Source organism: Stylophora pistillata, chromosome 1 (assembly GCF_964205215.1).
Source record: "Stylophora pistillata chromosome 1, jaStyPist1.2, whole genome shotgun sequence".
Taxonomy (NCBI): domain Eukaryota; kingdom Metazoa; phylum Cnidaria; class Anthozoa; order Scleractinia; family Pocilloporidae; genus Stylophora; species Stylophora pistillata.
In genome coordinates, this window is record NC_142519.1 from 17460645 (window position 1) to 17472581 (window position 11937).

The window sequence follows — 11937 nt, forward strand, 5'->3', positions numbered from 1 at the left end:
TTTAATCAGGGAGTCCTTTAATTTTTGAAAAGCAAAATAAAAATGTCAAATGTTTTAACAGTACGAAGAAAGAGAGGGTCTCCGACCAAAAATAAAAACAGGGGAAATAGAGTGTATCTCTTGAACAGCCCCCTTGTGTGGCCATCCTCCAACAGTCCGCTTTTCATTCGTGTGCTTCTGACAACTAACCCAAAAGTAGAATTTTTCCCTCAAAACAATTTGTCTGGTTCGATTGAAGGGCCGCAAATCATCAGTGATTTTTAGACGTATTTTAGTTGAGAGAAACCACAAAAGGAAAAGTTAGCTATTGCTACGCACCGCGCGTAAGGAACGACGAGGAGACTATATATTTACTCCTAGTCACCCTCCTACCCAAGCAAGTTTCATGACTCTCGATCACCTCAGTCATCTAGCCAAATATTTAACTATAAAGCAAGACGGTGGAACGATATTCGAGCGCAGAAAATAAATGGACATTTCATGATCTATCTCGTGGTCTACTATGTTAATAGTTGTTTAATCAGTAATGGAAGCTACTATTGTACTACAGTTTAGCTAGTGTCTCTGATCGGGCCCGTGTCGAGAGTCGTCTCATGGTCTGCATTTCGAACGAAGCTTTCCCGTTGGTCTTTCTTCCCTTTCTTCCACATGTAACAATCCAAAGAAAAGCTCTCTTGCAGTTGTTCAGACGCCATGAATACACAAACGGGTTCATAGAACTGTTTGCTATAATGAGTAGAAACTGAACGTCACGCGAGTACAACACAAGGTCACAGTTGCATGTGGAGCATAAGTTGATGATATATATGCCGGCACATGCAGGCAGATAACAGCAAATGAACAACACTAACATGATAAGTAATGTCTTGGTTATCTTTTGCTCCCAGCGCATTCTGATTTTCTTAGCGCGATTATCCTCTGTGCTGTCATGTAAACTGTCCCATTCACGAACTTGACGACGAAATATCTTGTAAATACGCACATAAGCAAATAGTAGAACTAGGAAAGTCAACACGACTGCAGTATTTGCGAATAGAAATGCGTAGCTAAAGAAACCCAAGTACAGATACGCAAAAGGAAAGGTCAGTGAAATCGTCCAAACCATAACACAGGCAAATAGAGCCCGCAAAGGACTCAAGTTTGCTCTGTATCGAAATGGTGCTGTTATGGCGACGTAACGATCCACTGTGAGGGCGGCCAGACTTAGAACAGAAGCCGTGCACGAAATAAAGAAAGGCATGTGGACAGCAGTACTGAGAACGTCATAGTCGATCGCTCCAAGAGCGTTTTTTATGTGGTAATAGGCTGAAACTGGTTCTGTCACAAGACCCACTAACAAGTCCGCCATCGCAAGATTCGCCACCAAGTACATGAACGGAGAACGTAAGTCTCTGTTCGGATCAATGAACACTGCCATAACCACGATAAGATTTCCCGGCACAGTGATGAGACATAAAAGCGCTGAAACCCCGCCAGTTATGAATGGAAGGATGACTGGGGCGCTTGAATTCACACATGGTGTTTCAAAGAATATAAAAGTGTCGTCCATATTGTTAGCTTTTTTAATTCAGTGTGAGCAATGGTAGAAACGTAGTACAATGCTTACTTGGCCGGTTTCCAGTTTAGTTCTTCTTATGTGACAGCTGCCTGGCTGACCACAGGCGGCCCAAGCGCACTGTGTGTGACTTTGGGGTGGAAAGTTCATTAAAGGCAATAACTAACATATTAACATCGAATTTCAAGCGTACGTGTGGGCCGTTAAAAAAAGGACAAATTAAAAAAAAAAAATAAGAAAAAATTTACAAGGATAATAAAAGCGAGACTAAAACATGCGAAGTCTCCTTACCTTTTCTCTATAGCCGCTTTGTTGCCAACGGTCGTTTTAACGCTGTTTTGGCGACTTGCGTGCGGTGTCACCGGTCAACTTTGAAATAGGAAAAATTATAAAAAAAAATTAAGAAAAAATTAAAAAGGAAAATAAAAGCGAGGAATATATCGTATGAAGTCTCCTTCCCTTTTTTCCGTAGCTGCTTTGTCGTTTACGGTCCATTTAAAGCTGTTTTGGCTTTTTAATTTTTTCTTAATCTTTTTTTTTTTATAATTTTTCCTATTTTACAACAGTTGACCGGTGACACCGCAAGCGTTACAAAGCAAGTCGCAAAAACAGCGTTAAAACGACCGTTGGCAACAAAGCAGCTACGGAAAAAGGTAAGGAAACTTCGCATGCTTTATTCTTCGCTTTTATTATCCTTCTAAATTTTTTCTTTTCTTTTATAATTTGTCTTTTTTTAACGGCCCACACGTACGCTTGAAGCTCGATCTTAAAATGTTAGTTATTGCCATTAATGAACTTTACACGCCAGTCACATACAGTACGCTTGGGCCGCCTGTGGGCTGACAAGCCATTTAAATGATGTAACTCATCCTGATTGGGGAGAGGTAAGCAGAGTTTACGTTGCCATCAATTCATTGTTTTATCTTATTTGGTTAGAAATAAGACACTAGATTTCCGTTTCTTTGATGATCATCCAGTGAGGGGTGAGCAGAGTAAACACGTATAAACTGACCTCTTTAGTCATTTACGTGACAGGATAGGTCACCATATGCATGGTCTGGATTAAAACGGGGAGTATTTGTCTTCTAAAAATATTTCCGATGACAGGATAAGTTCTACTTGCATAAAAGGAAAATCTGATTGATTGAATGCACGTACAACTTCAGTCAAAAAAAGGAAAATAATTACTTCAATTTTATAACGATTAAAGGAAAATTGCCACCTGCCATCAGGAGTGATTATGTGTTTGTTATGTATAGCAAAATGCTTTCCTTTGTCTCTCTCAGTTATTAGGCCTCGATACGATGATACGCGTCTCACATTTTCGGTTAATATTGAGCCCAGTAGTAAGGGTGTGACGGCGAGTTCTTTTGTTCAAGAGGACATCAGCTCATGGCCCTTTTTATGATACTTGAAGGTAAATCAAAAAACCTCCTTCTACTGAACGTCAACAGTCTTTCCTCGCATGCGTACTTCCAGGATATTGCAATCAAGCATTCTAGATTTGACTTTTCGGCTTGAACGCTCTGGGTTTGGTCTGTGAAAACATGCCCCCCCCTCCCCCCCCCTCAGCCGGAGGAAGTGTTTTTGTACATGGTCAACCTAGGCATGACTAAGGTCTATGATAATTGTTTGCAGCCCAAAGTTGGACGATGACACCGTCGTCAATTTTTATGGGAGCTTCTGACTGACGAGACCCCTCTCCAACTCGGCACGAAAAGGAAAGAAAAAAAGGCAGGAATTCCCGATGGAAAGTTCAGGTAGATAAAAATAAATCAATAAAAACTCTAAAGGAAGTGGTAAACGTTCAGTTATGATGGTGTACGTGCATAAGACGGCAAAGCTAAAAAGTAATGAACATTCTAGTAAAATCTACTAATACATTTTCTTTCCGAGTCCGCCCCGCGATTAAGAAGAATTCACCAAAAATAAAACGATTCTAAAAATGCACAACAACCCCTAATTGTTACACAGCAAGCATCGTACTATTTCTTTTTAGCGATTGTTATGTCTAAGGAGAGGTCTGCGTACTTAGGCGTTCAAATTGCTTTGAATGTAAGCAGACATCAAGAACATACATTCGCTAAATTTTTCCTTGCCTTTCGAATTTTTGCAGCGTGGAATTTGATTACACCCTCTTTTTTATATCAGCCATAAATTTTATAACAGGATGGCCCCTTGGTTGTTTCTGACATACCTCTTTCCTTCCGGGAAGTTATTTTTTGGAGAGGTCTACAAGCACTTCCCATCCCTGAACGGCTGAATTGGTTTTGGTTTTTGTCTCTTACATAGTGTTTGGGATGTCAAATCTCCTCCATCATGATGCATTCTGAAGGATATTGATGCACTTACTTGGTGGTTAACCAAGGATCGTAATCCACGGGATTCGTAATCCGCGGGACGCGTAATCCGCCCGTTCTTTGATATTACTCTCCCCTTCCCCCCTCCCCTTCGCTTTGTCACTCGTCCCAAATCTTCCACCCGTCCAATATGGCGACCGAATATTCGCTGCGCTGAATCTCGCGCTTGAAAACACAGCTAAAGCCTGCAAACAGGCTAACTGTTGTGTCTTTGAAGTAACTTTTCGAGGTAGCCATTTTTAGTTGATGTTTTTCTTTTTGTGATAGTTTATTCACAGTTAAGTTAAGGATAAAAACATATGTTTTAGAACTTGATAGAAATCGTTATCACTATCAACCAATCATGCCTTTGCTTCTCTCGTCTTGATAGGTTTCAACTTGTAAACAGGTAGTAGCTGGCGAGTGTTTTTCACCTCGAAAGCAACCATGACTAAAGAGCCTATGATATTTTTTCAGGTTTCAACCTCAAGGGTGGTGCCTTATGAAGCATGCCATGAGTCAAAATATTAGAGAGAGCAATAGAAAGTGGAATCTCTCAAAGTTTCTGTTGACCCAGGAAGAACCATATCTTCCTAAACGAAACTTGAGTGTTCTCACCTCCCGGGAAGACTTCGTGTTATACAGCTAGTTTATTTATTTATACTTAACGGCTAATCCAAATAGAAATCAAAAGAAAATTAACAAGAAAACAAAGAAAAACTACAGGGATAATCCTTTACGAGTCCTTGACCCCCTATGAGGACAGGTAACCATGCCAATAGATGAAAATGATGAAAATATGCCCAAGCTTAGAATTTCGAAATCTCTATAAACTGAACATTTTTACTTTAGTGAGAAAAAACTTCCCATCACTTTTATGTAAATATCGTTAAAAATATGTCAACTTCTGCTTTACAATTATTAACTTTAATTCTTTGTTCAATGAAGTTTTTGGCCAAGCGATTGCAAGCGTCCGTGAACCTGGAAAAAAACTTTCAAGGACATCATCTCTCGGCAAATTTCTTCTATAAAAGGGAATTATCTCAATTATGATTAAAAGCATGTGTTTGCAACACTACATCTCTGACCATCTCTGACAAGGCGATCAGGCGTCCCCCTCCCCCCCTTCCCCCCTCCCGGTCCCCCTCAAAAGCCACAAGGTCTCATTGAAAACTATCCCAACCATTTAATGTAACTAGTGTTTGTGTCCAAATACTAGTCGACTTAACGGCTAACTATCGCAAGGCCAGTGCAGACTTTCCTTGACAGCCGTCACTGAGATGAAAGAGCTATCCCTTTCAAGTAATGAACACCAGTTGAATGCAGTCGCTTCTGTAACTGTTTGAATTCTATTATATCTCGGATTGAACTCAATGCTGATATGGAGGGCACGCGTCAGAATGTATGCTCTTTAGTGTCGACACGCACTGGAGAAATACGTCTACTGATATCGATTATTGGTGTCCGATACCATCCGAGATAATCCCAGTGGCTCTCCAAAACAGATCGTCTCCAAAGAGATCGCTCTCGAAAAGAGATCATCTGTGATCTCACTAACAGTATCAATTGACGAAGATTTTCTCTCTAACCTGCGAAGAGGAAAATTCGATATCTCGGTGAGTCTTAAAGAAATGGTTAACGATGTAGGAGTGAGTGTTCTCAACGAAACTGTTGACAGAAAGAAGGTTGCCGGAAATAACTATAATACAAACGGTAAGATCTTTGAAAAAACCGCAAGATTCCTTGTATTCAAAGCAGAGAGCTAAAAATATCATCAAATATGTGTTGAAATCTTAGTTTCTGACCTTCAAACTGCTAAAATTAATCAAAACAGTAATTAGAGTTACCTCAAGCCGTGATAGAAAAGTGAAAGGTTTTACTGAAAAATTTTGCTAAAAATGGAAATAAGTTGAACTTAAATTGAGAACAGAAATGTCTACAACAAGCATGCCAAACAAAAAGGAGAAGAAAAAACTTGGAAAGCAATGTAGCGTATTTAGGCCATATAGATAGTAGACGTGACAACGGAATTATGGCACTTGACTACTTTTACATCTCGCAAAGAGATTAACAATAAATCTTCTTTTACTATAACAGGCTTAATAAAAAAATCTTGTTAGTATTCAGTAATAATGTCTTTTATTTCAATTGTATTGAGTGAGAAGTCAATTAAAACGAACGACCTTGAACTTTAACTGAATGACCATCAAGAACATGGCCAAAAAACTGAACAAGTAAATATGAAAGAATCAACAAACGAAACAACTGTTGAAAGAAGAAAACATCTGTGGCATGTTCATGGAACCAGGTGTTGCCAGAACCTTTTTTTATTAGTCTCTCATCCTTAAAATACTTTGAATTCAAATGTACTCGAGTTCTATTTTTATCCAGCAATACTGTCATATCTACAGATTTATCGGCACTCAATTTGTTGATTAATTTGGTGGAGGCGTACTAAATTCTGTTGACAGTCATTGATTAGGCAACCTTACAAGTGATAAATAGGCGAGAGCACTCGGCCTTTTAAGCTTATTTGCCAATCTTACACTTTTTTTAGCTAGTTAGAGATGGTTAGGCAAATTAAAGTTGAAAATCTTTATCCAGATTTGTGTAATTGTAGACACACGTGATACGGTTTGAGTGAGATAAAACAATTTAATTCTTGAGCTACTGAACTCTGCGACGCGAAAAGTTAGTCAGTTCTCATTGCTTTCAATTTTTACTTAAAATATTTCTCTCCTAGCAATATTTCCGAATCGCTAATTAAAAAAATGCCTCTCTGTTGGCTAAATTTCCGGCCAAACACCTCGATTGGAATCTCTTCTGTAGTCAAAGGCAAAATACTTTACCTCATTTGAACTAAAAGAGGCCCGTTCATAACGTTGGGTGCACTTTAGCTTACGGAAATACATCTTAGACACTCAACAGCTTTAAAAAAATTGCACTGGCAGAGAATTTTAGCATGCCAGACGGAATTAACATCTATTCTTACAGAGTGGAATTAAAATGGTGAACATTTTGCTCGTAGCTGACATTTCTTCTCCGAGCTGTCGCGGATACTACAAAGAGGCCGTCCAATAGGGGTATTGATGTCAATGTTTCCTCCCACTGGTTATAAAAGGAACTTAAACGTTGGAAAACAGATGAAAAATAGTTCCAAGAGCTGTTGACATTGGTAGCTTATTGATGGGCAAGGAAACCACATTTCCTACTGATTCGAGAATCGTCGTGATATAAATTGCGTCCAGGTTTACCACCAGTTCATAATACGATTTAATGGTGCAGCTCGGAGGATCTTCTTAGGATAAAAGCAGATCAACAAGATGAAAACAACAACTTTTTTTGTCATTGCAGTCATCTTACTTTATTTTATTGTTGAGGAGAGTGACGGAAGAGTTACCACCGTTTTACATCATGGTCGCATAAGAAGCCATAAGAAAAGTCAGAGACCAACGGAGAAACAACGTCAAACAAAAGCTAATCAGAAGCAAGGAAATCCCGCTAAGCGTCCAGGATACAGAACTCAGAAGGTAACAAACATACTACTTTGAATTTATTTTTTAAAAAAGATCAAAAGGATAATCACTTTTAAACAAAATTTTCTTGTTGTGCTATTGCTTATAAAAATCAGAGTGAACAGAACGAACTAAGTCAAACACTTTTTTTTTACATGTTTAGAAATACACCAGATGGCATGAGTCTCCAAACTAGATGACCGAGTGACGGGACATCGCTCTTCTTATATGGTGCAAGTTTTATGCGTCGACAAAAAAGGAGTCAAGATGCAGTTGAGAAGCTGGTTTTCGTTCTTTATACTTACACAAGTCCGACTACACATGAACGCTATTATAAATAAATCATCAGATTTTTGTAAAATAGTACTTTTGAGCCATTAAAATTTTTCAATTGTTTTCTAAGAGCTACTTGCCTAAATTGGACATTGAGGCCGCCAAGGAGAATTCCAGTGGTCAGTTTTGGCCCAGGATGTGCCCACTGCAGTAAGAAGATTAACTTTTTTCGAGAGCGGAGGTTAAGCTGATTACATGGGGATTTTAAAGTAAGGCGTACAAACAGTTGAATTGTACATAAAATTCAGTAGCTCATGCAATTTAAAACAGTTGGCAATGACCAGGCGATGAAAAGGGTGGCAGAATTGTACCCATGAGTTGACTGTGTATTTAGTAAGTACTGTTGCATGTCATTCCAACGCTTTTTTTTATAATTATTTGAGAAGCCTTTGTCGTTGTCATGTATCTCAACGATAGCAACTGTAATATGTCACTGAGTTGATTTTTTTTTTCTAAGAGTGTAGGATCATAACAACAGACTTAATTGCTGAAAAAGGTTACTGTCAAATAAAAGTGACATTAATCATCTGACTCTTAGTCAGCCTATTCGACCTTGTTTTAGGAAGTATTTTCAAAACATGAAGTATTTAAAGGAAAATAATTGTAACTTATTCGTCGAAATCAAAACAAATACTTTGGCCTGGGATGCCAGAATATTCTGTTAGCTACAGACGAGTCAAATTGCGTGTGTTTATCATCCGTTAATGGTGCACATTTCAGCAAGTCCGTATCTCCTGCAACGCAAAATATACGATCGGAATGACTAAAAATAAACTATCTTTATTTGCCTCTGCACATTTTGTGGACCGGTAGTAATTTATATCACAGCATGCAGATTTTGGGTTAAAAGCGAAATATTTCAGTGAAGTATAACTAACTTATTTGTCAACTTCGTTGCTTTCCTATGATCATGACTTGTTTTGCTGCCTAAGGAGAAGAGACAGATCCATTAAAAATAATTAATTATCAGATATGCGATAGCCTGTTATCACATCTACATTAATTAATTATCAGCTAGCTTCATTCAACACAAGTTCAAGATATGAAAGTTATGTGTGATAGCTTTTCCTCCGCCACGGGACTCGCACTGCACGCTTTGTTTTCTTTCGTAGTTTTATCTTCATGTTAGCCAACCTTGCTGAAAAAGCGTTATGATGAAGCAATAACCTTAAGCAAAAAGATTAGTCGGAAAAAATACACCTTTAAGTGTTTACTTCAATTAGTTATTGCAATAACACTTTTTTTGTTTGTCTTCAGCCTTTCCTTTCCATCTGAGGTAATTAGTCAGGTAATAGAATTCTTGGTAGTACGTGACGTTTCCACCGCTGCCAAGGGCTTTTTTTCGATTTTCCTTCTGGCCTTAATAACTGTGTGGATAGATTCTGTTTGTTTTCTGGCTCTTTTTGTTTCCTGTGTCCGTTGTTATGCGCGGTAAGACCATTAGGGGGCAATTTCTCTCCCTTACTAATCTCATTACGTTCATGAACATCTTTTCCTAATGATCGCCACATTTGGTTGTATATCTTTGGTTCCGTATAATGCCTCCATTTCCATCGCGAGTAATTTATTTTCTCCTTCAAGATCCTTTCTACTGAACTTGAACTTTTCAAAGGTTGGCTGTTTTGCTTGTATGCTGTAGCATTCTGAAGTGCTACTTCAGTCAGGCGTAAATCAGAAATGTTTGGTAAACTTCTGCAGTAATGATCTTGCTGTAACTCAAATGATGGACTTGTCTTGAAGTCTTGTTTAAACTCGCCAATAATTTGCTTTAAGCACAAAGATCTCTTTTGAAATTCTGACTCCTGGACTAAATGTTTACTCACAGACTGTGCAGGAAGACTGCAATCACCTCTTGACCCGTCCAATCTGGGGCGAAGACGCCGCTGATTCAGTTCTAATAGTTTGCTTTTCCTGTCCTGAGTTGTTCTTGTCTTCGACAAGTACAGCAAGGACACTTTTCCCTCCATTTCTAAACCAAAAATGTCCTGTGGGTTTAATTGTAATTATCGGCAAAAGATTCCATATTGTTGTTATATTTATATCAGTCAAGGAAAGCATCGATCATACAGACTCTCCTCACTATGACTTAGATAATGCTTTTGCTAAAACACTCTCTACTTACCGATATTATTGTTGGTCAAAGAATACTCTTCAAGTTTTCGCAGATTAGAGTGAATTTGCGTACTTTCTCGAAACACAGAAAATCAATTGAATTTTCAGAATTTACACAGTGATTATCACACTTAAGTGGTTGCAAAAGTTTACTTACTAATGAGACCTTAATGTCGTTTTATTGTTTTCTGGCCATTGTTCACTTAGGCCGTTATTTTAGTCAATTTGTAAACACAAAACGAGTGCCCATTCCCTAACTTTAATTACAATCTCGGCGTTCCTAATTGATAGTGGGGCAGTTGCCACGGCTTAAAATGAAATGATAAACAGCCCTGAGTAACAGCAATAATCCGTGAAAGTTCTAGATTACCGTCCCTACAGCTAAGCGAAAAGTTCGTGCCAAACCGAAGCGTTTCTCAACTGGAGCGAGTTTTGATGCAGTAACCTTTGTATTTTTCACTTACTAGTTAATCCAGCACATATTGAATCGAAATATTCTTGAAATAAAAGAGTATTGAACAATATGACTAATATTCGACTGCTAATTAGATATCTGTCTTATAATGTACGGGTCTCATCTCTTAATCCTCGCTTACTTCGTAAAACTAATTGCATTTCGCACTAACAGGATTTACAGCTTATCTACTTGTGTAATAGGATTCATTATCTACTTGTGCATAGGATTCAACTTGCCGTGGGAAAAGAGCCCATGGTGTTTAGCCTTCGTAGCACCATACACTGTTCCTCTGAAGACGGAACAAAATGTTACCCGAAGAAAGGCAGCAATGTCACTCACTCTCAATGACTTGACCTCCTCGCTTTTAGTACGCAGATTCTCGTGTCCCCCTCCGAAAGACGTAGATCACAATGCCCAGTTAGAAAAGCTCACTCAAAAGTATGGCTTTTAGTTTATAAATAAGCTTTAACTCGGTATGTTCACAGCCTGTATGGGTTTAGCACATTTATTCAACACAAGTGAAAATGGAACACAACAGAAAATGAAAACATACAGTGCATATGTTAAAAGGAAGCTGGGATATAGGAAGATCTCTACTAGATAATCAAGTAACTTATCTGGTATCTGCCCAAATTTTACGGTTTAATAAATGTTTCTCCTAGATTTTAACAGCTGACAAAGAAAAAGATGTTGATTATTATTTTTTCGGGGTTGAGATTACTTCCGTCGGGGTTCTACCTAAAGTAGTGTACAAAGGAAATTTGTAAAAAGAAAAACTTACATAAAAAAAATTAGATACAAAAAGAGAAAAAGGAAAAACGAGATAGAAAGGATGATAATAAGATAAATAGGAGAGAAGACAGCAAAACCAAAATGCAAATTTCCTGGGGAGGAGATACTCGGCCCCCAAGCTAGTTCGAGAGTTACTCCTTGCCGCAAGCTCCAAATCATATTTGGGGAGAAGTTATTCGGCCCCCAAGCCAGATTGAGAATAACTCCTGTAGCGTGATTCGAACCCGCAACCTTGATGACCTCCCTCCAACTCGTTGCGCGCTCACGATTGCCATTCGACCATCTGGAAACTAATTAATATACTGGTATAAGTTGTCGGAGTAGAGAGTTTTTAAATATTGGGCTGGGGGGGAGGGTGAGGAACTTTGTGTGATTCAGGGAGTGTAATCGAGCGTTTCCGGTCAACAATAAACGAAATGAATCATACAAAGAACTGATAAGAGCTATGTAAACGAGGAATATTAGCATATGTTGTAATGGCGGACGCCCTGGTTTGCCGGGGCTCGTCAAACACGACGATTCGATCGGACACTTCTCAAAGAAGCTATCAAGTGTGTGCATTGGGACAATGTTACACACCAGGTATCACACATTTTTACCTCTGTGGACGCATTTTTCCACGCAGACATTCATTTTACTTTATGTTCAATTTTCATCAGGCGCGGGATTTTTAAAAAATTCATTTGTTGGATTAATCAACAAAGACTTGTAATGTATCTTGGTGCGATAGAACATATTTAAAACATTATACTGACTGACGTCATATATTTACGTAACCATATGAGCTAAACAAGTCCAGGAAAGCCAGTTGGTGGGTAAGGTAAATACAAACCT

The 11937-nt window shown here is 38.6% G+C and overlaps 1 protein-coding gene across 1 annotated transcript; it reads right to left on the bottom strand.

The window, feature by feature from the left end:
- LOC111321314 (histamine H2 receptor) lies at positions 1-2420 on the bottom strand. Its single transcript, XM_022924160.2, has one exon. The coding sequence runs from the start codon at positions 1547-1549 to the stop codon at positions 545-547; it is 1005 nt and encodes a 334-aa protein (XP_022779895.2). The 5' UTR covers positions 1550-2420; the 3' UTR covers positions 1-544.
- Between the last annotated feature and the right edge of the window lie 9517 nt (positions 2421-11937).

Bases quoted from the DNA above. Each gene is read 5' to 3' on its own strand.
- LOC111321314 (XM_022924160.2), bottom strand. From the start codon at position 1,549: ATGGACGACACTTTTATATTCTTTGAAACACCATGTGTGAATTCAAGC.